This window comes from Myripristis murdjan, chromosome 16 (genome assembly GCF_902150065.1).
Source record: "Myripristis murdjan chromosome 16, fMyrMur1.1, whole genome shotgun sequence".
NCBI classification, from domain to species: Eukaryota; Metazoa; Chordata; class Actinopteri; order Holocentriformes; family Holocentridae; genus Myripristis; species Myripristis murdjan.
Window position 1 is genome coordinate 16,986,431 of NC_043995.1, and position 26,151 is coordinate 17,012,581.

A 26,151-nucleotide genomic window follows, 5' to 3' on the forward strand; every position below is an offset into this window, starting at 1 on the left:
GAAATAGCACAGAATTGGCCTAGTGACTTTTTCTATAGTCTCCTCAGACTCTATACTTCTCAGAGTTTTCTCAGACTAATGTGTTCAGAACACAACTACAGACTGAGCGTGAGCTTTTTCGGTCTCATCATTGCACGTATACCATATCATGCAGTCACATGAACTAAGCTTGCTGTGAAATTGCTTAAGCTTGGTTTGAAAGTATCAGCGCAAGTCATATATCAACTGCTCAGAGCTCACCTTATCTTGACTGCTCTAACACTGCCACAAGGAGCCTTGCATGCTCACATCAAAGAAATGTTTTGAAAGCCTCTTAAGCTCCCTTTAAAGGGCTACATAGATCCCCTAAAAATGAAGAGCTGGGTTATAGGACCTAGTGTGGGAAAAGCAGGCCTGCCTAATGATTTAGGCAGTCTATTTGAGATGTTCATGCAAAGTAAGAGTTATGAACAGTGTATTCAGAAAAAAAACAAAACAAAACAAAAACATTTTGCAGTTTTAGGCCTAAAAGAGCAAAGTGGCAGGAAAATAGTAACCCAAACAGTCTAGATGTAAATATGAATGATCTGCAAAAACTCAAAAACCATGAATAGGGGAATGAACTTTATTTTAAAAAAGAAAGGTTTGTCACACAAGGCAAAAAAGAGAAGAAACGCAAACTGCTATGAACAGACCACAGGACCCCCCCGGTGGCAGCAAAGGAGTTCTTGTTACAACCAAATCAAAGGAGCAAGAGAACAAGACTCACATTGTTCTGATTGTGGTGTTTACTTACACTAAAACATTAAAACTGGACAATCTGAATGTACAGTATAAGACAGACAGTTTTGCCTTTCACAGGAATCCAAACACAGAACCCCATACTAGCATTTTTACATTTAGTAGACAGTACAAATGAAACAGGAAGGTTTACAGCTATGCAATACATTTGATTGATCACTTTAAGACAGACTATACATGTTGAAACGGGCACTTTCAGGGGAAAACAGTCTTGAAAAGAGAAGCAAGGTCCCATCCAGGGTTTTTTATTGAAGTAACATCAAACCTGCATGTTGAGGTAAGCATGTCACTAGGGAATACGAAGGAAGCGATTCCCTTTAAAAAGGACTCCCTTAACCATATCCCCACTCACTTTGTAATTCGCCTTGACAGTAAATCAATTCTCAAGCCTGGCCCCTTGGACTCCTCCAACCCTAGGTCCTCTTCTCTCAACATTCCTGCACACATGAATCACTCCAACTCCTGGCTTCTAGAAGGCATTTCCTGCCCGGCCCTCTCTCTCTCCTTCTCTCTCTCTCTTTCTTTCTCTCCCTCTCTCTCCCTGTCTGACTCCTTTGCTGAAAGCTGGGCAGGAACCCGGCTGAGCTTTGATTTGGACCCAGAGGGAGAGAGGGAGGAGAGCTCAGCTTAACACAGGGTCCTGGCTCTGGGACTGCTCCTGGAGACACAGAGACTTGGGATGTGTTGGAGATGCCTACACACCCAAGCATGGATTTAGTGCTTTATCCTTTAAACTGCAATATGAGCGGTGAACCATATTCCAATGGCAATATCACTCCCAGTGCAAACTTTGTCATGGGGAGCTTCCTCTGCTAGGATTTAAGTATACATTCTCTCTCAGACAGATGTGGGCATGCTCATTATTTTCACTTCTGAGACCTGCTAACATAGAGAACAATATCACAGATTTTGGAGAACAACAGAGAATGTAGTGTTTTAAAATTCTTCAACACATTGTAAGGACTGTGTGATCGTTTTTTGTTGAAGTGGACAGAACAGCATTCAAATATTTTATGGCAAAAATGTACACAACAGGAACATGAGTTTGTTTTTCAAAGCTGTACACTTGTTCAACTTTTCCTCTAGAAATCATCTTTGATGCTAAATCCACAGTATACATACATAAAACCATCTGTCAGCTGAGCAGACTTGAGACAATCAAAGCAGCTCTTATAAAGAATGAACGGTCTAAATTCTCTTTATATTATATACACAACGATGAAACGTACTTTACAGAAATCACTACACAAAGTTCACAGACGGAGAGTCCTAGGGTGTGGGGCGAGGCTGCAGCTGAGTGACAAAGGGTCACATGCCGTGGCAGGGAGAGTTGGCCTACTCTGTGCAATGGCTGCTGTGTTCACGGGTGAGTGTGTGTGTGTGTGTATGCATGTGTTTATGTGTGCGTATGTATCTGCGTAAACTGCATGGATGTATATGCACATGTCTGTAGATACTTGTTAATCTGCGAATGTTGGAGTATGTGAGCTCATCCCCTTCCCTTCTTAGATCATGGCTCTTATCACTAGTCTCCCTTTGACCTGGTGAAGATAGGCGTTCTGCTCTGACTCTAGGCTCTGATTGGTCAGAGCCTCATCCTCGCTATCAGCCGGCTCCTCCTTGACCTTGATGACCCCACAGTGAGCATCGGGAAGCTCCCCATAGGAGCCACTGCTGCCACTGCTGCTGCTACTGCTGAGGGTGTGTTTCCGGATGACTCCTCCAGGGGGCAGCCTGTCCTCCTGCATGCTCTGCTCTCTGTGCTGCTCCTCCTGTTCCTCCTCAGATTCCTGCAGGTGTGCACTGGGCTGACGTAACTGCTCAATGGACTTGGACAACAGCTGCAAAACACATTAGCTCCACATTAATGATGACATGCTGCAGCCAATAACCTTTAACAATTTAACTTAGGTATGATCAGTTCAAATCTAAAATAGAAATCTTAAAAAGCAAAAGGCATCCAAATATATCCAAGTGCTTCATAAAACATGGCACTGAGTTTATTTTCCTTACTTAGAGAACCAGGCACAGCTCTCACCTGAGTATTCACAGTTCCAGTCATTTAATTATTCTTAGCTGCACTTAAACTATCAGGAAATGGAATAATTTTTAAAAACACATCCTCTTGCCCAGTCTCAAACTGAGGAGCTGGGTATAAATCACTAAATTCAGCTAACCAAATATTAAGGTAATTAATGGGCCCAATGCCTTAAATTGTTTAAGTAAGCTATATGCACAAGCCTAAAAATATGTATCATGCATACTACCTGTAGTGGGAAACTGTGGCAAGCAAAGACTGGGATATTTTTCACAGTATGTGTGAACACTGATGTTTATAAATTCAGTCTGATGTACTGTTTTTAAAAAGAATAAGTTTCTCTTCCAGTGAAACAAAACACAAAAACTCAAGAGCATACTGACATTTATAGAACGTGTGGTGAAATAAAAATGCACTGACTTCATGCATGTCAAGTGTTTCTTTTCAAAGTGCTATCCTTTTTCAGGAAAAAAGATTTTCAAATGATGGATATCTCATTTTGGAATAAATCTCTTCCCTAAAAATTCATTATTACTGAATTCAGTGCTTGTATAATTATATTCAGTATAACTAACTTCAATGACATGACAAAGGGATGCATCAAACTGACTTGGCTTGACCCTGGTTTGCATGTAGACCAGGGGCTCTGGTAAGTTGAGGGCACCAGACTTGGTAACATTAATGGATTCGTTTCTCAACAAGTCAAGTAGCTTCTATTCAGCTAGTGTTGCACATGTTTTTTCAGCGCGCCTGCTTTTGCAGTAGTTGACTAAGTTCAGCTGGCTGGTAAACACAAACCATTTTGAGCAGTGCCTCATATTAACATGCACTTTCACTTAATAGTATGCGCATCTCTGTGTGGGTCAATGGTTATCCAGGTCATCACAGTGCTGTCACTCAGTTACTTTATTTTTAAAATACAGTGCACCAAGTCAGAGGAGTGGGTGATATACATGTCAATTATGTGTTTTTTCCCTGTGTAAATTATGTGATGATTATTTTCTGTTCATGTTGATGCTGGAATGGAGATGTAGGAGGTACGCTGAGATGGGCTTAGCAGGCCAGACTCAACTAAATGTTCACTCTGAGTACCAATTTATGGACACATCTATCTGCACTAGCAGTGGACAGCCCAAATTTTCCAAACTTAAAACTAGAATCCCACATTCACAGATTTATACTAAATTTCCATGTGTAAAACATTTAAACTAATTAAACTAATACTTTGCAGATTAACAACTGCATATGGAATTGGGGTTCAAAGGTCTAGACATTTAATGCCAGGCTTTTTTGCATTCTCCAAGACAAATCAAAACAGGGATACGTGACTTCAACCTGAGACTATCCTGCAGATAGTTTCAGCTTCTATCTTAGATAGCGAAACTGTAGTGTTTTTAGATTTGCTTAACTAGATTGACTGTGTCATGATACTGTATGATTACTCTGCCACAAGGGGGCTCTGGGGACAAGATTGAAAAATACCTAACCCTATCAGCTGGTAAGCACTAACACTTGCCTAGAGAATGTAGGCCTTATATAAATATCCCTTCAGCTAAGAATTACCTCTTTAGCTTGGCATTAGTGAATGCTGTTTATACCTCTTCCTAAAACCCTAAGCTCTTGTAAATTTCCATTAGTGCCCCCTACTGTTGTAGGCACTGAAGAACAGTCAAAAACAAGCCCGGCCAAGCCTCTACTAGGAAATTAATTAGGACAATGTTTCAGAGATCCTGCTCAATAAACACTGAGGGCTCATCCCTGATTAGTGGCCATTTATAACCTCCACTTAGGGAGGCTTTACATGTGATCTCATTGGCCTGAGTGTTCACAGCATGGCTCGTTCATATGTTTCCAGACAAGTTGTCCTTATTATTCCCCAGCTCTTTTAATATGATATTGACTACACTTTTTCAAAAAATATAAATATATATCTGAAACTAATTTAAGCTCTCTGTTAGCTTCGGTCATTAGTTGTAAAGTATTATTTCAAATATCACACCAGCAAGTAGAACTCAATAAGTGCTGTGGTGCTTTGTGCTTTTTATTAGCTCTAGTTAGGAGTTACACTTGTAAGCTCAATGGTTCCCATGGCTCTTTCAAAGCCTAGCATTGGGACAGATCAGTACGTGAGCTCACACAATGCTGCCTTTCACAGTGTCTGCCACCTCACACACTTCCCTCACCAGAATAATTACACTCTGTGTATGGCGAGGTCACCACGGCCAGCTCACAGAAACACAAATATTGCCACAGAGGAACAAAATGTATTCTGGGCACTTTTTCCTTCATTTGAACTTGGCTGAATTGAATTTCACAGAGTTAGCATGTGAACAGCACTGATGCCTTAAGCTATGATAACAGAATTAGTGCAGGGGAAGCATTTCTTCCCCATTTGAAGTCAGGCAGAAGTTCTTTACTTAGCAGAAATAACACCAGGATTCCAGGGAAGAACAGACTTGGGCCCGGCTCTGTAAACTTGAGCTACCACAGATGCTTTTACAAAAGGCTAAAAATAGATCTGCATTTGTGTGTTTAAAATGATTAAATCAGGCTCCCTGCAGGAAAATAAGACCTCACGAGACCTGAAGAGGAACAGAAAATGCTGCAAAATGCAATCTGAAAGTCAAAGTTCTCCCTTGTGATTTGAATAAAGATGGACAGCACAATACCTTATTTATGTGGACCTGCTGCTGGTACTGTTTCTGTTTCTCCAAGAAGTGCTGGTGTTGCTGCTGGATGACTAGTTGGGCCAGTGTGTTCTGTGGGAGTGGCGCCGACTGGGTCCTGTTCAGGGGCCGGTGTTTTGGTAGTTTTGGACGACTGTTGGTGGAGGGGCGATCTTTCATGGCCAGAGGGGACTGAGGGTGGGACGGCATGGAGCCTTGGCCTTGGTCACCAAAAAAGGTAGATTTTTTTTTTGTTTGTTTAATTTTAAAAATTTAATCAGCTGTCTTCTAATGTCATATTGTAAATTAGGTTAATTCATCATAAACCTGTGTGTAATAAAGAAAAAAATACTGGCCCTCTGTATTCTTTTCATACTGTATCTCACACTGACTGCAAGGAGGACTCACCAGAGGAGAGTATCTTCTGTTGCCTCATCTGCTCCTTCTGGAGGAGGTGCTGCAGGAGAGCCTGGTGACTGGGGCTCACCTTGGTCTCCAAGCCCGTCTGTAAGGGCACAGGGCCCAGCAGCTGCCCAGGCAGCCCATGCCTGATTTCTGTGGATCTTTCCTTCAACCCCATGGCAGCCTAAGAACAGAGACAAAGATTAACTATGGATAATCTCCAGTTCAGGTTATGTATGCTGTAGTCAAGTCAAGTCAAGTCAAATTTATTACATCACAAATTAAAAATCTGCCTCAATACGTTTTACCTCAATATAACATCCCTCTGTCCAAAGGCCATATCCTTTGTCCCTACAGGCCTATCAGTAGCCATGTACAATCATTTTTAAGAATTACATCCATTCATTTTAACCGACCAAACTAAACAATGTCAACCATTCTCTGTGAATGAATCAGACTTCTCTTTGTATTTATAAATCGGTTATTGTGTAATGCTGAAATATGAGAACATCAATGGTTAGAAGTCAGAGCAGCTGATGAACAGGCTCCTTTGGAATGTGCCAGTGAGCTAAAAGATGATATATCATGTGCTGTGTTATCTGGAGTTGCACTTGAGTGGATGTGAACTCTTAAAAAGCTGTGATGAATGAGGTAATAGAGGAAAATAAGAGCAGGCCTGACACTAGACACTTCAGAACAATATTTATCTAGGGGCGATAAAATCATGTGGGGCCAGAGGTCAGTGACCTGAGGCCGTACACAGAACCCAGACAGCCACTGACGGCAAGGCTTTTAACTCACAGCCAAGTAAACCACTGACCTGGCATTTCAAGCAAGAACTGGTTTTGTAAAAAAACATGTGACGGCTAACACACAGGTTATCCATCAGCCTTGGCAACTGCTGTACTCACACTAATAGGTGAGGATGCAGCTGAAAGACCCAGAGTGATGTTGGGTAAAGAGGGAGACGTGTACAAGCTCAGCATCGACACAGAGCCCTCAGGTCGGAATAATCGTGGTTGGGACGGCCATCTCTACATCAAAGGTACAAGAGAAAGAGAGAGAGAGAGAAAGATTTAGGAGGAGGCGACAGATTTAGAAATCCCGTTATGGACAATTTCAAAAAGCAACAACAGCAATGGTATAAATGTTAATGCGCTATGACGAACAACAGCCCTCCTTGCTGAAAGGGAAAAGGTATGAGCTTTTATGATGGATGATATAAAACAGTGGCAGTAAAAGTAACCTAGAGCCTCGCAGAATGGCACCAGTGAGGATGATATGCTCGCCTATTACAAAACATTGAAACCCCTAAATCTACCGTACCATCAAAGTCCTCAGTTCTTCAGTCCCCGGTTGACCAGTTCCCTGTTCCTGCTCGCTGTTCCCCACCCTGAGGCTACTCTCTCAGAGAACATCAGCACTGGGGCATACTTCCTGTACCCAGCAGAGCAGTGGACCAGCATGTGGTTTTGGAACAGCCATGTTTATCCTTCCAACCCCTACCAGTACTCAGTGACCTGTATGTGGATATCCGGCCCATATTTGACCCGAGGGACCTGTTCCCTCTGAAAAAGGATACCTAATGTAACGGTGCACAAACATGCCTTGCTTTTGCAACAGGCATGAGGTCTACGGGCAGCCCAACAGTCCACCAATGACTTTCATGAGAGTCTCAGCTTGGGCCGATACAATAGCAATCCTTTATGTTTATGTTGTTAGCATGTGGGTGTCTTTGGCTACCAGTGCCTGGGATATCAATTAAACTCCACAGTTTGTCTGCCTCCCCGAGCCCCGGCCTTCAGCCTGATGTCAGGGCGGCTCTCCCTTCTCCATGTCACTGGAGGTCCCAGGGAGAGTAAACAGCAATGGTTAAGGAAAACACAGCTGTTCAGTTAAGATTGTTCAGAGATGTGTCATATCTGCCACCCTCCATAATGGTTTCCTTTGTGAGCGAGGTCCAGGGGGAACTCAGTCAGTAACTCAGCCATGAATCTATTGGGAAACGCCTCAGAACAACTTGGTGCATGGCTGCAGCCAGGTCAGTGACAGAAATACAATGACAAGCCAACAGAAACTTTACAGCCATTTTTTTTTTTGTAGAGTATAATTGTAGAACTGATTGTACAGAACATTTGTAAGAAACATGTAGGGTAGAAAAAACGAGCAAGGTGTTAATTTTATTATTTCTGCACTGCTTGCTATAGGGAAGAGTTTCGTATTTTAACACAAATATTGGGCATTTATTTTATTTTCCTGCTTTATCATATCATCGTTGATGCAAGCAAACTTGGAGGAATCAGTGAACAGAATGGCTGGTACAGACATATGGGTCAAGCTGTGCCTCTTTAATGTCAGTGTGGGGAGCCATTTTCACTGGAGTGTAGCAGACAGAGGGCTATGAACAAATAAGGGACAACTGGCTGTTTTTATAGCTGCATGCAGGCAGGCAGGCAGACTGTTTGAGCTCTGACATAAGAAGTTAACTTTTTGCAGAAGTAAGCCTTTGTTTCAGGTTTTTGGCAAAAAAAATAGCATTGCATTTGATTTAGAAACATACCTCAGTTTTTGTGGTCGTGGGCAGAGAGGAGGGTCCATTTTCAGCCCCCAGGGCACTGGAGGCCCCTATGGGTGAGCTGGGGCCGGAGCCAGGGGCGCTGTTAGTGGGCGTAGAGTCTGTGGAACAACAAGGAGTTAGATATGCATGCTCACACACTACACACACACACACACACACACACACACACACACACATAATAACACAGAGGCTTGGCAAGACAGCTGCAGCCTCCAAACAGTTTAATGTGCATAGTCATGGCTGCCTTATTACAACTTTATTTCTTATCTGGGAGCGCCATTGTCATTATGTGCTACTGCAGTGCACGGTGGCTCTTGGTATGCATTTCTGAGCTACAATAGTGACACTAAGGTCTTAAGTTCTTTTATTTATTTATTTATTTATTTATTTTAGATTTGGAGCTCCAGATGTTATCATACAGAGGTGTCTGTGTTACATGCTGCAACAGGAAATGCTTTGGAATTAAAAACAGATATCTAAAAATAAACAAAAGAGTGTGGTATTACATAATACAGTGAACTCAGCTAAGAGCATGTGACACCCTCAGTCAGTTAAACAGGGGCATTAAAAATATAAAATCTAGAGCCAGGTGACTTGCGTACCCATCAGTTCCAGAGCCCGCTTCTTGTAAGGAGTTATGATGTTGCCATCTCTTCTTTTGAGCATTGGGCTGCTCCTCCTCTCTGCGACTTTCTGCTTCAGTCTGGACCGTACCTTCAGGTTGGGTTCAGAGGCTAGAGAAGAATTGAAAAGCAATTCTTATGTAAGTTTCATTTCACACTGTTTGGATGGCAAGCACACCCCAAATCACGTGGAGATAAATTAAACAATCATATGACTGCAATGTGACTTGATCTAAAACTATCCTTCCTCACACTATAGCTGGACTGTAACATTTTAGGAAATTATTAATGTTGTAAAATAAGAAATAAAAAACACATGAAAAAGACTACAAATGAGTTAAAAAATAAGTTACACTGTCACGCCTCACAATGCAAACAGCTTCAGTGAAATTCAGAGCAAGGTTCAGAGAAATTAAATGAGTCAGGATTGGGCCCATTTCCACCTCATCTGGACTAAATTAGGTTGAGCAACACACAGGCTCTAAGTGAAAGAGTCCGCTACCTGCCGCCCTGGTGACCACAGTCTGATACAGTAGCAGCAGTTAAACTAACACAAAAACATGGCAGATGTTTCAAGCTCTCCCCACACCCCCCTCCTCCTAATGCAAAACAGAGATACCCAAATACACAGTCCTAACACACCCCTAAGTCGCTCACACACACGCACAGTCTGACCTGAACTGATCCAGACTTACTAACCAAGTCCTAAGGGGCGGTCACTATTTGAAAGAAACTGTAAAGTGGTCTTTTTCACCGTGGACGCCTTACTTTCAAACTTCTTCACTGGTTTTAATAATGGGCTTAAGCACATTTGTCTTAATTATTTTGTTTCACACCCTGAAGTATTTTTTCACAAAAGCAGAAGGTCTGTGCATGAGTTTTCCTTAACAAATCAGGGAATACAGCCATTGACCAATAAAGGCTAATTTTACCCATGTGGATTTGTCCATGCCCATTGTTTCTGAAAGCACCAACCAAGAAAGTATAATTACCTACCACAGGGAACAAAAGACAACGCCAGATCACTAAGCTCCTTTCAAATTAAAAAAAAAAAAAAAAAAAACGGTGTGTGGCACAGATGGTACTGAGAGAAGGCGGAATATGGGTAACTCAGTAAAAATAGAAATACAGAAGGGTAGATCCAGGAAGGTTTAAAGGGGTATGAAAGGGCAAACGATGGCGTCATAGGAATACAGTTGTGACTGCAAGTAAGAGTTGCTGTGTCTGACTGGCAAGGCATGCTCCCGTGTAGGCCTTGGGACTGTGACTCACTGGGTCAGTGCTTTTGAGTCTCATATGGACTTCCCATCAAACCATCAGACATGGAATCCCACTGCAAGCATCACACACCGGAATAAACAAGCAGAATAGATTAGCTGGTCTCCCAATGGAAAACCAGTGCACAGACCTATACTGAAGTTACGTAAACCTTCTGTTACACAATAGTCAACTTGAGTCAATTATTTAGTTCAGATCAATAATTAAAAAGGCCTTTTTTGCAATGAGTACAACATACAGCTGTACATGGAGACGTAAAGTGGTACTATGATGTTGGATAACTACAGGGAAGAGCAGAGGGGGTAGCAGTGGGGGCACAGCTTGGAGAGCGGGCCAGATGCTGCTATTTCTGGCTTTTGTCAAAAGCAGCAAAACCCTCTCCCCCTTGAATAACGTGGCATAGACCTCTAATCCTGTGGGTGTGAGGTAAAATGAAAGAGTCGAGGGAGGAGGAAGGGAGGCAGGAGAAATAAACGGAGAGAAAACGCTGTTGGGAGTCGTATGAATCTGCTTCACGCCCCGCTGCCCTGATTGCTTTCTATTTTTACACACTGCCGCCACCAAGCTACGCATCCCAATCGGTCGCCACGGGAACACTAGACAGCAGCATGGGGACAAACACTTTCTCACTGGTGTCCATGAGGAAAAAAATACCCCGCTCTGAGACGCAACAGGAGGCAATGACGGCAGCAGCAGTGTCTAACAAAGCTTATACGTTGAACACCTGGGTCACTTCAGCTATAGCTGACAGTCTGCTCAGGCTCGTCAGGCAGCTAAAATATATATGCCAGCAATATACCAGGGTCATAAATCAATCACCTTATTACATTTGAAAGTGTTGCTGCAGGGCTAGTGGTTTTGCAATCTCAATGTGTTATGCCATCTCCACTTCATCAGAATTTCACCCTGCTGTAAGTGTGAGTGCCGGCGTCCATCAGAGGAGCGGACCTGAGCAGATGGCTGAGTGGGAAATTCTGCAACGCTGCTGTTGTAACTGTGAGTTGTGTATATTGGAATGGCTTGCTGCTCATTGTGCCTGCCATTGCTGTGTAAAGGGAAGCCGAAATGGAAAAAAATGAACACACATCTCCTGCTCTTCTTTGTTATGTTCAGCTTTGTAGCACTTCCAACAGCTTCACTGATGCAACAGTGCAATCCCTCACAGCTTCACATACTCACTGTCTTAATCCCTGAATCAATCTTTGTGATATTTAAAGATCAGATCATTCTCATCATAGGCAGATGCCGCAAGAAGTTTACTTTGATCTCAGCTTCTCAGTTTTACCTTTGTACGGCCACATTTGAGAAATTTCGCTGCACCTGCTGAATGCACACGTTTTGGTAAGTGGGTCAAGACCAGAGAGGGAGTTGCACCTCTTACTGCTAAGCTGCAACTATTCTTGCCACAGACTATCACGTGCCCTTAGTCCAGTCTATTCTAGTCCCTGGACACGGCACAAAGAGGATATATAGCAAGTAAACAAGTTAATCACGTGAAATTCTTTAAACAACTTTTGGGGGCGAGTGTTAAAAAGCCAAGGGCATCACAACTGTTGTGTGATTCAAGGATAATAAGTTGATTAATAGATCAGCCAATATAGATCCAAGTACAGCTTTCTTCTTTGGTGTGGAATTTTCAATGCTTATTGGTTCACAGTTGAACAAGTTGTCTCCAGAGATGTATTTGTTTTAAGGCACACACAGAGGCTATTCAAAGGGTACATAACCAAAAATTTGTTTGGAGTTGAGTACAGTCAGCACCTTTAGGTGAAAACACAGGCAGTAGTTGGTTCCTGTTTTTAGGAAAAAAGGCAAATGCATCAACTATACTTTCACAAAATTCATATTTAATGGGCTGTCTGCTGAAACATGAATTAATTATGTTCAAAAAAAGAAGACAAAAAGATTTGCTAATCATGGTTATGAGAGGAGTTCAACCAACAGATCAAGTGTGAACCAGGTTAGCAGTGTTAAAGTGCATCATAAAAGTAGAAACTCAAATTTAACCTCAACCATAGGAAGGCGGTGTGAGGCCCTTTGGCCAAATGAAGCGGTGGGGTGTCTAGCATGGAGCACTCGAGTCATCTCCATTTTGTTTTCAGAGAGCTATCTTTGCTTAAACAAACAGTCCTGTCTAGGTTCATCCTGCTTGTGCCAGTCCTTGTACTCAGTAACACCTGCCAATCAGCTATCAGTGACAGCCAGTGGCTTGGGGAACAACGCTACCTTTGTGTGTCCCCCTTGCGTGCCAAGCTCTCAGAGGACTTTAATGAAGACAGACAGGAAGTGGGGGAGGAAGGCCAGTGCAGGAAATGACCACATATAGATTCTGGAATCCAAAGGCCGAGAAATAGTTTTCTGTGGTTTTATCAGTGCATGAGAATCACGCTTAGAAATGGGGAGATGGTTTGGTCATGAATGACAGAATGAAAATGCCATGTTTGACAGGGAGTGAGATGGGAATTCTATACCCCTTGTAATTTGTTTAAACTTGCTTTTTTCTGCATCCAACTGTCACAGGTAAACAACGCTAACATAAATTTAGAGTCATTTCCAGGAGCTTTGTTATTTTTTAAAAGCTGTCTTCAACTGGTTATTATACTTGTGGGGCCGCTCCGTGCCTCCTGAGTTTAAAGGCACGTTTCCTGTGATGAAAATATATATTGAGAGGCTGTACTTCCCTGTTGAGAAGATGGTTTCCATGATTTCAAAAGAATTACAATGAACAAAATTGCTTTTCATGTACCTTTCTGGTATTTATTCCTGCAATGCAGACTCTATAATGACCCAGAGTTGCATTTTATATTACAAGATATAATTCCTTTTGCCTGATCTCTAAATTGTGTATATACACAACATGACAGGCCTGTAGTTAAATAACTTAACAAGTATAATTGTTTGCCAATATAATTAAAAGAGACACAGAGGGGAAAAGAGCATAATGTAATTTGGTGACCTCACTGCAGAATTATGAAGTTTTTAGCTTGGCAAGCACTTGTGCTTGAGCAAACCAAGAGGGAGGTATAATTCTTATTTATACAGCCATCCCCAAAGGGTTCCTCAAACTTTAAACCAACAAACCTGAGCCGCGTTTTGGTGGGAATTTGTGTGTTTTCAAAATAGTTTTTAAAGCCCATAACTCAGGAGAAATTAATCCTCTTTAATTCCCCCATTTACTGCTAAACTGTTCAAAGAAGCCTTGGAACTTGGTATGTTATTGCAACATGGGGACAAACGTGGCTTCTTTTAAATAACAGCAAGGAAATTTCAGCACAAACAACGGTAATTATTATTTAAGCTTGTAAAGTGATAAACAGAATTTAACTGTGGGTGTTGATGCCTATGCTCAGCCATATGTTTGAGAATCTGGGTAAGAAATGAGGAAGGCTTCGGTAACTGGTCTGGCATACCTCACCCATTATGAAAGCAGCGGTGCCGAGCCCTGAGGCAATAAAAGCAGAGGGGCAGGGGTCATAATGAGCCTAACTGATGTTATTAGCAGGTCATCAGCATCCTCAGGAAATACTCCACGGGTAGACCGACCTCTTCACTGACAAGGGTCATGGCACACTGAATGTATTAATAACTCATTCATGGAAAATTTCTAATAAAAGGAAAATCCTACTCAACTAGTTGATGTCTGTGAGGCTCTGCAGTGCTTTTCCCTGTACTTTTCTGTCTGTGTTTGTGTGTGTGTGTGTGTGTGTGTGTGTGTGTGTGTGTGTGCAAGCTAGCAAACCTGTCTTCCTCAAGGGGAAGTCGTCCTTGCTTTCTACTGGGGATGGCAGGGTGTACTGGCAGGTGGGGGAGGCGCCTCCCAGAGGTGGAGAACTTTGGTCCAGTGATGTGTGGTGGGAGGACCTGATCGCACAAGAATGCATCAGAGAAAACATTAAAATACAGCGCAAAATGATCTATATGATAATTATGTTTTGGTCAAATACAGGATATGTAAAGCACTTACGTGTACCAGAGTTTTGGGTGATGGATGAAAGAATGAGTGGCTCCACTGCTGGCAGGGTCCTTGGCTGATTTGCTCAACAGAAACTCTTGGAGTTTCTGCTTCACTTCTGTACTGGCCACTGCACCTGAGACACCAGAAGCCAGAGCCAAATGGATTGGGGTTACCCTAGGGCTCACAGCCAAGATTCATGATACACTTTTCTACAAGCAATAAGTCTAAATGTTGCCCTGTTGTAATTTTTTTTTTAAAACAGATTTATTCAGCTGTTTTGCTATACCACCTGTTACATAACATTGATCTTATTCCTGGAATTCATCACTTAAGTCGTAAGGCACAAAGAAAATTAGATTTTTCCTTTTTTTCTTTTTTTTCTTTTTTTCATTGAGTTCATCTTTGTGGAGTCAACGAGCACCACAGATCATGTAGGAAGATCTCCCCCTAGTGGTCCAGGAACACCAAACTGGTTCCAGTGACACTACAGAATGTTTTGAAATGTTCTTTCCTATTGGAGGATTACAGTTGCAGGCACGGTGTTACATTACAGACCTGACAAAGCCATTAATCATATCTATTATTAGATGTAGGGCAGTAAAGACAGTAATGCAATACTATATCTAAATCTATTTATAATCATGCCATTGAAAGGCATTTTCCAGTAAATTCTGAGCTAAGTGGCACTTGACTAACATTAGGACACAAGTTCAGTGCAATATCTAGGATAGGTAAATCTAAAATATTTTTAAAAAATCATGTCTACCACAGCCAGAATCATGATGAAACAATTTGTGATTTTCTACTGATGCTTAGTTCCATGGCCTGCGTAATTTCACAAAGCCTGTGTCCAATTTATTGTCAGTGAGCACCTCAAGGCTGTACTATAGCACCATAGATCACAGTCTTGGTTCACTGCTTTCTAGCTTAGGGAAAGAGGTGTTCATGGTCATGAATAGCAATTGGATTGTCCTGTACTGTAAGAATAGCATACTATATATGAATTCTTAAACTGGCTGCTATACTTTAAGAGTAATGTGATCTGACTGAGAGTGATATTAGTGATGGTAAGAGTGGTTGGTGACGGTGGTGGTGATGAGCTCTTACTCTCTCGGGAGCGCTCCTTGGCCCTGAGGCTCAGGCTGGAAACATGCTGCTCTCGCCGATGCCTCTCCTGCTCCTTCTCCTGCTGGTTCTGCTGCTGCTGCTGCTCCAGACGCCGCTCCTTTTCAGCAAGCTCCTGCTGCTGTTTCATGGCCTGGAGCTCCTGCTGGAGCTGAGGAGCATGAAGGGAAGACATCAGCATGGAACACACACACACTGAGAAATATATTTTTAAAAACAATGGTGGTTTCTGTGAGTTTCTGCAGGAGCTATTTTGTCGTGATTTCCTGTTCTGTGCTAGTCTGTTAAAATGCTACTTTGTATTGTTTTACACCACGCTTTCACAGAAAAAAGAGGTTAACAAGTCATTTAGCCTCATGTATTAAGATCTTATTTTTCTTAAAACTAGTGAAACATTTGCCAATAGGATAAGGTAATCCCACTTATTTCCAATGCTAATCAACTTGTTTCCTGAATTTTCTTGAAGCAAGTGCCATTGTCTTGATACTAATGAGCTTATCTGCAATTACTCTGTCTTGTTTCAACACATTTATACTTGTTCCTGAACACAGATTCCTATAAATAAGTGGGATTAATTCTTACTGATAGATTTTAACACTGAATACAGGACTAAATGACTTGTGAAGATGCAGATTTTTGCAGTGATGCTGTGTTGTGTTGCTCCCTTCTCTTCTGCACTCAGTCCTGTTGTACTCTGCAGTACTGTTCTGCACTGCAATGTTTTCTACTGATCTGCACAAGGCCATACTGTGCTCTGTGCCCTGTTCTGCTCACTGCTGTGCTGTACTGCACTGAACCGTTCTGTTCACCACTGTGTCTTCTCCGTGCTACTGTAAAGTGCAGCACCGACCTTGAGGTGCTCCTGGAGCTGAGCCTGGTGCTGACGGGTCAGGTTCTCATGCTGCTTCTGAAACTCGCTGATGAGTAGCTGCTTCTGGATCTGCTGCTGCTTCTGAATGAGGAGCAACTCCTGCTGCAGCTGTCTCTCCCACAGCCCCGGGTCAGAGCCTGGCCCCAGCATCCTCAGGTCAGTACGCAGGTCTAATGGAGATAAGGGCTCCACAGTCAACGGCACCTCTGGCTTAATGTCCACTGTTGCCCACAGAGTTGAAAAAGCAAAGAGGGAGACAGAGGAAAACAGAGTTAGTGAATGGGATAGTGAATGGAACTAAGTTTTTTTTACCTTTACTGCTGCCAATCATGCCACAAAAATTGACTGTATATAGCAGATCAGCATATTGCTACAAAAAAATCCTAAGGAGTGACACGTAGTTTTGAGCATAAGAGTGACAGACAGACAGAAAGAGAGGGAGTCCGAAATGTGCAACACAGCCTTCTCTCCTCTCCTGTGATCCTCCGAAACCTGCAATTATATTACAGTTTCTATAAACAAACACAGGATCATATCCGTCCATAGAGTCCACTGGGAGCGTCTGTATAACCGACTCAATGGACATTTGGCACGAAATGTTGAAATGGTCATTTAAAGTATTTACATGAAATCCTATCTGTCCACTGTTCTATAAATAAATGACGGGAGTTTAGGGCTACACTTCCCCCTGACTCTACCAGAGAATCATGCAGATATCCCCTTTTCCCATAAAAGATTCAAGGCGATGTAGTCTGTGAGCTTGGAACCTTTATTTGTTTGTGCATTCCTGTTCCTGTGATCTTTTCATCTCTCTCTTCTTCGGTGCAGTCGCTGCAACGTCTACATCAGTAAGAACTGCCTTTGTCTTTGACAGCCACCTCCCCATAATAAGTAATTGCCAGATACAAAGTGAGAGGGCATCCCTTTGGTCTCCGAGCTCTATATATAGCCTGTTCCACAGAGAAAATCAATAGCCAGTTTAGACCATAGAAGACAAGGCTACTCCATCTCTCTACCCCATAGAGGATGGTTAGTGATGCTATAGTATCAATCATTATCCTTTTTATCTCTCTTTTTTTAGCCATGTTCCTGTATCCGGTTGGCAAATTTCAACGAGCATTATTTTACAATATTGCATCTTTCACCTTATTTTAATGAGGCTTTAAATATAAAGTAGGGTGTTTCTCCAGTGATACAACTTAAATTTCCAATTTTTAAAGAAACATTGTTGTTATACTAATCATGATTTAACATTGAAGGAAAGGTACACCCTGTCCAGACTGTATAATGTCTCTTCCATCCTGAGACCAAAAGAAATATTCAAACCTACTTAAAATTCCAGTGGCTAAGGGGAGATTTATTGAGTGCATTCATTGCCTTAATCTTCTCAAGGGTCACATTTGAGGGAACAAATACAAGCAATGTTACACCACCTGTTCATTGAGAGCCTGAGAAAAAAATGACACAAAACACTTTTTCATGTTCACATCAAAAATTCTGTGCTGGTCCTGTCACACATTTGTGCTCACAAACTATAATAAAATGCCACTAAAAGGAGTTAAAACTTGCTAAAAGGGACAGCATCAGTCACCAGTAGCTATCAATTAAGAAGCAAAGCTTTCCTGTTCACTGATTATGTGAAGCGTACTGGCGCCCATTTGTTTTGTCATGCAGCCTATTTTTCATTGCCACCATTCCGTGTGTATGCGGCGGTGATGATTATAAATAGAAACATAAAAGCAAGTGGCGCAATCCTGGTCTGTGACAACCCCCACACCCTAGTATCCACCACCCTAACTTGCCGCTGCCATGGCAACGCTGGCGACGTAATTATGTCTCCCCATCCTGCAGATATCGAGTCTCACTGCATGTCATCTCCTGCCTACAGTGGCTATGTGACATGTTGACTATCATATCAGCTTCTCAGCTCTTATATAAGAAAGGAGTCCCCAGTCGAGAGAGAAAGGGAGAGACAGAGAGAAAGTATTACAAAACATTCACATGCGCTGAAGAGATTCAGTGGCTAGGTGATAACTTGTCTTAAAACACATTAAAAAGAGTGAAGACAGCTAAAGGGGACTCCGCTGCTGTACTTTTTCTGTCTGTGTTCTAAAAACAGCTTCAATCAAATGACAGAGGAGGGCCACAGCTCAGTAGGCACAGAGAGCAGGCACCTGTAGCGCAGACCTTCCTCTGGTGACAGGGAATATTAATCTTAGCTTGTAAGTACTTGACAAAGGACTCTTTTGTCGCAGGCGCTGTTCCAGGGGCAGCCGTGAACCTGTGAACCACTGAAAGGCTCAGAGAGTCAGACAGTCCTAGTGCTGCTTTTGCCCAGTGGACCTAAATATAGCATCAAAAACACCTGCTGCCTGGGAGAATCCGCCACTGTGATATCTAATTAATCTCATATTTCATTCTGTACCCTCGCTGTGACTGGCATTAAGGAGCTCCACTTTGATCGGCATATCAAGCTGAGCCTCCATCAGAAAATCTCAGACAGTGGTTTAAGAGGACAAGGAGGGGGGAGGAGGAGGAGGAGGCTGAGAGCTTAAGCCACCTTTGATAGCCAAGGCTGTATGAAATGGCCCTTGAGGAAACAAGCACAGCCTGATGTGCCTGTTCTATTCTTGTTCGCTCATCGTCCAGTATGTTGACAGGAACGCTGGTGCATGGAATGAAATAATGTTCGGGGGAGGTAATGAGGTCACGAAGGTAGACTTCACTGAAGCTTCTGCCTACATGAAAAGTACAGTTCACATTCGTCATCTCCAAAATTCTCTATGCCGTTTGAGGTTAGACACTGTATTCCTGCGGAAACCCAAAGGAAAAGCAGAACTAATGTGTAATGCGCTTATCATGGAAATACAGTAGACTTATTTAGAGCCGCTAGTTTAGCATCTATATATTTAACATTTAAATGTAGCCTCAAACTACCTGAAACTGAAATCTGCTGTTGCTGTATTACAAAAATACACCCCAGGCAGAGGAGAATACGGAACCACCAGTAACTAGGGCTAAATATAAATGCTTTTCTGAGCAGGGTCTTAATATAGACAATGTGCGAAAGACTGTCACACTTGTGAGGCCGCCTGCTCAATTTAACATGGGCAAAAATAAAAGCGCAGTGTTGCATTTACGTAACTTTTGGGTCACTTTTTGAAGTGATCACTCACAAAGAGGTCCCTGCCTCTTCAGATTCAGTGGCCCGGTTGTGCCACATGTGATCATGCCCCTTGATATGTGCACTTCTCCCAGGTGAAAGTGAGGTGGCTCCTGATTGGACAGTACCAAGAAGTATCTCTAGGCAATGGTAAACAAGAGATTTATGAATGACAGGTCTCAATTTTGTTTTTAGCACAAGGGAGCGACAAGCACCCTGCCCCATGCCCAAATTCCTCTCTGTGGAGGGGCTGCCAAGGGGGGATAGGGTGACTCATGGCCTGTGACCACACTCCCACTGCAGCGTCGCAACGCCAGTGTCCCCAAAGTGTTTATTTCTATAACCGATCTGCCTCTCATTAGCCTTGGTGGTGGTTAGAGTGACGATCACAGCCTTAATTTGAGATGTTAGATGGCTGTCTTTTTTTGCCTCAGGCCACATTAGCAGGCTTCCCACCCCAAAGAGAGAATAGACACATCACCAGAGACATGTGAGGAGCCTTGAATTCATAGTGTTGTTGGACAGAGTCAAGAAAATATTTTATGTATCAGTAACATTAGTCACTGAGTGGACTAATTGCTCACTAGGCTTAAAGACCACCTTGACATTTCAAATTTTGGCTTATTTTCCTTCACTGGATTTTACACTGTAACTTAAATTTCCATACGGACACTTTAAATGAAAATGGGGCAACTGGGATTGTGAGCATACTCATTGAATGTAATTGGTACAGCTATCCTTAAGCCTTGACAAGTTAGCCTGCAGTCAGGGTACCCATTAGCATACTCATGAGTAAGGCCAACCTTCTTATTATTTAAAGATAGCCCTTTGGAAGCACAACACTGAAGCATGTAATGTAAATGTATGACAACAACAAAACTGCCAGGCTTTATCTGTGGAAAACTGGCACCAAGCAACTCTGCACAAACAAACTAATCCCATTTACACATTTTGGCATGGGCAATCTACTGCTCCTCTTTAACATTTTCTTTAACATGAACACCTTCATTAGCCATACCATATTTAAATGTACATGTTAATTCAGTCCCAATTTAGGCCTATTTAGAGCTATTTTCTGCATTAAGAGAACAGATATTTAAACAAATATATAGTGTGAGCATAAAAAATTTTAAAAAGCTCAACTGTGCAAAATTCCAAATAAATCTATTAATTGGTGTCAATATTGTTTTTGCTGAACTGCAATATATATAAAGCAGGAATACAAAGAAAAACTAAAAAAGGCTCAACTGTGAATGATTGGATTTTAACCTTTCCCCAGTTTTCCATCTCTTGTTTTTCTTTTGGCTTCTCTTTGTTGAATATAGGTCTCAAGTATTCTGCAGCAAACTAATCTGAACATATGGTAACAGGTTACTGCCTTCTGTCTGCCATATTTAGCTCAAACCTACTTTTTAGCTTCAACAACAAAAAAAAAAGAAGAAGAAGGAGAAGAAGAACGCCCCACACACACCACAATTTACAGGGCATAGTGCATGTGTTTGGTATCACAAGGCATGCTGCTGCATTGGTGTTCCACTGAAACACACGAGTGTTTACACTGGGGGTGTTTAAGTGGTGTTCATTTAATGGGATACTGGCCTCATAATACCACAGACAGTGTATATTTCCTTTCTGAGTTTAACAGTGCACCTAATGGTACCTAATGGTGCACCTCGTGTTTACATTTTGTGCTGGATATTGTATGTATTTAGTGTGCAATAGAGATGTTTGCTAGCTTAAATTCCCTTTTCAACAGTATAAATAGAAACAGAGATACAGAAGATGTTTCAGGGCAAAAATAAATTGATGCTTGGGGACTGCAATGTGGTGCTGGATCTCTCATTAAGTGCCTTGTTATTTTGGGCAGCTGGCATGTCTAAAGCAGGAAACAGGCCTTTATTTTTAAGACTCAGGCTCGTCCTTGCAGCTGAGCCAGAGCTGTGGCTTGCAGGCTATCTGCTAACAAAGAGAGCTGAGCTGAACCACCACGGGCCATTCACTGAGAAAAGCAAGAAGTCTAGTCCTCTCCAATTCAGCCTTCACGTGCTGCCAAAGCCACTAGCAAAACAACACGCACAACAACATAAACCCAATCTTAATCCGAGTAAACAGAGGAAGGACACACATCCCTCTGCTGTAAAGTGTGTAGCATATTGGAAGTGACAACTGGGAAGTCCCACTTATAAAGACTTTTTCATTATTATTCCAGTCTCTGTTGATGTTATGTACAACATGTAGTCAGAGAAATGCCATAAAGATCAATCAGTCAGAGCTCATTGCCTTAATGCTGTCTATCCTCGCCCCACCCTTCCACTGGGAGAACAGCATCACTGAACACCACAGATACAACATAAACTATATTCCTTTTACATGCACATAGCCAAACAGAAACATGTCAAATGGCGAAAGTCTTTTTAACACATAAAGTCCAATGTATTTTCATTAGGGTTTCTACACGCTCTTGATTGGCTTTCTTTCTATGAAACTTATTAAATTAAGAACAATATGCAGTCATGTTCAATAATGGTTTAAAAAATAAGTGACAATTTCGTGGCAAGTTCTTCTCATAGCTGATTGGTGAATCAGACGTGTGATAAAATAGGTCTGTTTTTCTATTTTGCTTGCTCTGTTAATCAGTGAGTAATTCAAATATACACAGTTGAGGCAACAGTGAACAGATACAGGAGACAGACAAGAGGACTTGAAAGGTGCAGTATTGTCACTGTCTGAAAGGTCCCTATTGAAAGGAGCTTGCATGATATTGTACATGATATTTTGCACTCAGGGAGAACTAATTAGTTTTCCCTGGGTGGAGAGCCCATCAGAGCCCTCTGTTTTAGTCACAACTTTGATGCTGCTGACACTAATCACACTGAAAATGAGATTTTGTCCTTTATCTTTGTGTTCTGCCTAAAACATGAAAGTAGAGAAGTAGAAGTATCATAGAAAATGTCAAGAGGCTTGCTTTATTGAATTATTATACCTATTTAGCTGACCACAAGGGCCACTTAACAATCAATAACCATCCCAGTCATCACATAACCCGAAAAACACAGCATTAGCATAACACACGGCACAGAGTGAACCCATGTCCACGTCTGTATTAAAGGAAACATGTCTGCTCTGTCAACAACATTTTTGTGACTCCCAGGAAACTAATACAAAGGCATCCTGGAGTAGCATTTTTTTTAGACAGATAATGTTAGTCATTGTCAGGTGATGCACTAAAAAGTGGAAAGAACATATTAAATAGGCAAATGACAGAATTCTCTATAAATATCTGTTCCAAACCACTGTTACAGCAGCAGCAGCATGCCGAGATGGAACGATAACGCAGAGACGCCTAATCTTAGCAGGCTAATGCCATAAGCTGAAAATAACTCACCTAAGAATAGCTGACCCACAGAATAAGCAAGGAGCCCGATTTCAGGCACTTGGAATATCTGTTGTTTGGCTCACAGGTCTGTAAGACATGAAAGAAGGCCCTTCTCTTATAGCTGGATAGTCAAATATCCTGATCTATTGACAGAGACGGAATGTGTCATCCCCCTGTCATCCTGCTGCCTTATTTCCACATCTCCTCATGCTCAGCCAACTACCTTGGAGTGTTTTCAGTCACCATTATGCTTGCCTGCAGTCAGGCTTAGAGCAATGACATTTCTGTATTATGATAAGTGAAGATTTTTTTTTTCCCACCAAAATAAAATGTGTACACGTCTAGAAAAGGGCATGGATTATGATGACAGTCTATGTGGGGGGAACGAAACCTGAATGCACATCAAACATAGGAGAAGTATAAATAATCCAGCATCATGTTGTTGTCTGTTGTTGGACGCCTGCTATAGAAAATGTACAGACACCTCAAAAGTCACAATATTTTTTCAACAAATTAAACATAGGACTCAGCACACACTTTCTTATTACACATGCTCACCAGTAATCCTGATGACATAAATGCTTTTAGAGAGTACAATGCTTCAGAACGGGACTAGTCTGCAGAGATAAATTGACCAGGTTTTATGAATAACTGAATGATGAAAAAAAAAAAGAAAAAAAGAAGCTGTGACTCATCTTGAGTCAATACAGTGAACAGGCATTACTCATACTGATGTCAACTGTGTACTCTCCAATTCAATTCTCTGGTCAAAAATAGAACAGTTATTGTCCGTGGTAAATATCCTGAGAGAAAACTTTCAGATGTCCCTTAAGTATTTTTGTCACAGTATTTCCTGTTGCCTCAAAAGAGCAGGCTGACATGGAAGCTCAGAAAACACAACATCCCTTTCATGTTCATGGAGAATCTTTTCATGCAGCTACAGCATGGGAATAGCATTAAAACACTTCCTCATTTTAGTGCTCGGTAGAATAGCAATACCCCCTAAGCATGCAGAATATAGCACAATAATCAAAAGGACTCGTTAACTCACCACAAAGGTTTTTGTTTGACATTATTCAGGTGACAATCCCACTTGAATCAAAATTCACAAGGAAGTGTAAACCATGCAGCACATCACAACAGTAAATACCTGGATTCAGAGAGCAGCGCCTGATCCTACCACGTTGCTGTGCTGAGAAGTTTTGAGTTTTCTTTTCACACAGAGCGAGAGACCGGGTGAGAGCAAAGAGTTGAGAGTATGGGAGAGAGGGAGAGAGGGACAGAGAGTGTGTGGTAGCGAGAGAGAGAGAGAGAGAGGCACAGAGGATGTAAGACAGCAGAGAAGTAGCAACAGACTGGCAGATCCAGAGATAGTGGAAGAGAGAGAGGCTGGAATGCAAAGAGGGGAGAAGAAAGAAAAAAAAAAGAAGACAGAAACCGAGATTCCTTAGGAAGAGAAATACGGGGCTGTCTGGTCACCTGAGTTGTTCACGTTGTGCATCTTGCTCTGGTTGAGGAGCTGCTGGTGTCCAACGCACCCCTCTGTTGTGGAGAAACTTGACTCGCCCTCGTAAATCGTCTGCAGCATACTCCACTCAGCGCTCAGGTCTCATCGCAAGCCCTGCGTTTCCTGTCACCAAGAGCCACCCCTCAGCCACTCAGGGGAGAGACCAAGACAACAGCCAACTCTCTCCCTTCCTCTGCCTCCTCCTCTGAGAGAGAGCACTCTCACTGTAGAGCAATAACACAAACCACACACTCCTTCTGCTGGGCTCCCACACTGCCGGTGCCCTGCTTCAGTCTGCTCCTAACACTCAGACAGTGTTAGGAAGAGATGCCAAGTCCTGCGTGTCCAAATGCACGACTTTTAACACTGCCACCCTCTTATTTCTCTAATGTGTTCCTCTCTCTGATTATCTCCAGTCTGTGGCTTCTTGTTGTCTCAGTGGAGTGTCTGAGCAGAGATTGAGCAAATGTAAAAGCAGTTGCTAGGAAAGCCGTGCGCTGTGTACTGAGCACCTCACTGAAGCAGTAATGCTAGCCAGGGAGGGAGCAAGCTTCATTTGCATGTGAATCAACAACTGCGTGGCCCACAGGTGACAGAAATAGAACAATGGCCAGCCCTGGCTAAAAATAGGTCAGGCGAGGCGAGGGGATTGGAGCAGCATTGATGCGTTTAAAAATACCACACCAAACACAGCTGTCTTCTTCAGCTCCTGCCAGAAGGCATGTCTCCTGACTCCCTCTCTGCAGATGGAGGCTCGATTCCTCCTTCTCTCTCTCTCTTTCTCTCTCTCTCTCTCTCTCTCTCTCTCCCCCACTCGCTCTCTCTCTCTCCTTATTTCAACCAGTCTTGCTCACTCGCTCTATTCCTGTCTACATTTTGTTCTCTCACCCAGGTACATGGGGAGAATGATACTCTTTTTTTTTCATTTTCCCCTCTTTGATGTGCCTACAGGATACACATGTAAACTTTCCTTGTACCCGGTAGGCTATATGTTATGCCCAAGGTTTTTGTAAAGCAACTGTTTGTGTTTTGCAAGAACGAATCCAATAAATACAACACAAAAAAACAGTCTGTTTACAGTAGGACTTATTGGACTATTGTAAAAAAAAAAAAAAAAAAAAAAAAAATACCCGTGTCTATTCCTATTGCTGGCACAGCTGAACTGAAATAGCATTTGGGAGAAATCTGCATGTGAAACAAATACGCACCACCATGCATTAAGTGAAGCCTCATGCCAAATAAACATTGTGTTCATTTAAGATTCTGACTGTAACCTCCCTGCATTAGCGCAGTGTAATGTGTGCAAGGTTCAGTGTGTATCCAGGGCAGTACTGCTATTCAGGAGGCATGCTTTCAGCTAACTAGCAAAGCCAACTCTAGGCTGCCACAACAGCAGCATTACATAAACCTTTCTTTGAGAAGTTACAGTGGAAGCACACACACTATATCTAGATCTAACAGATATGAAAGCACAAAATATAACAGGCAATTGTGAGCATCCAATAGCAATTACGGAGGAGGACTGTAAGGCTGTTTCAATTAGCCTATCATCCCAACTGACCAGAGATCCACTGCTAATATAATCTGACTCCATCCCATAAAAGTCAAGTCAAATGTTCTATCTGACCACTGATGCAGGGCTGGGTTTGTGGCCAAGCAGGCTGTGCCTTTAAATTTTTCATCTTCCTTCATAATTTGACCTGTCCCCCAGCCAGGGGCGTGGAGCCAGCACGGCTATTTTTAGGCTCTGAGCTCTGACGACTCCCGGCTAGAGAGACACAGAGAAGGA

At 42.3% G+C, this 26,151-nt stretch overlaps 1 protein-coding gene across 6 annotated transcripts; it reads right to left on the bottom strand.

Moving 5' to 3' along the window:
* Nucleotides 1-585: 585 nt before the first annotated feature.
* On the bottom strand, nt 586-25,106 carry hdac9b (histone deacetylase 9b). 6 transcript variants are annotated; one of them, XM_030071675.1, is made up of 12 exons: nt 24,006-24,085; nt 22,865-22,942; nt 16,296-16,537; nt 15,428-15,596; nt 14,330-14,453; nt 14,105-14,226; nt 9,067-9,198; nt 8,447-8,562; nt 6,798-6,920; nt 5,893-6,070; nt 5,488-5,705; nt 586-2,621 (listed from the first exon to the last, which is right to left on the bottom strand). In XM_030071675.1, exons 3-12 carry the CDS (start codon nt 16,464-16,466, stop codon nt 2,286-2,288), a joined length of 1,689 nt encoding a protein of 562 aa, XP_029927535.1. In that variant the 5' UTR covers nt 16,467-16,537; nt 22,865-22,942; nt 24,006-24,085; the 3' UTR covers nt 586-2,285. The 6 variants fall into 6 exon arrangements, with proteins under 6 accessions (XP_029927535.1, XP_029927531.1, XP_029927533.1 ...); XM_030071671.1 differs by lacking the exons at nt 22,865-22,942; nt 24,006-24,085 and adding an exon at nt 24,335-25,106 and having other exon boundaries at nt 14,336-14,462; XM_030071673.1 differs by lacking the exons at nt 22,865-22,942; nt 24,006-24,085 and adding an exon at nt 24,335-25,105 and having other exon boundaries at nt 14,336-14,453.
* Nucleotides 25,107-26,151: the final 1,045 nt, after the last annotated feature.

What these genes read in the sequence shown, in the direction of transcription:
- hdac9b (XM_030071670.1), bottom strand. Translation starts at nt 24,443, where the DNA reads ATGCTGCAGACGATTTACGAGGGCGAGTCAAGTTTCTCCACAACAGAG. An exon ending in GCACAACGTGAACAACTCAG is followed by an intron (nt 16,538 to 24,334) that starts GTGACCAGACAG and finishes TGTGGGCAACAG; the next exon opens with TGGACATTAAGCCAGAGGTG. An exon ending in GCGGGCTCTGGAACTGATGG is followed by an intron (nt 8,563 to 9,066) that starts GTACGCAAGTCA and finishes GTTGTTCCACAG; the next exon opens with ACTCTACGCCCACTAACAGC.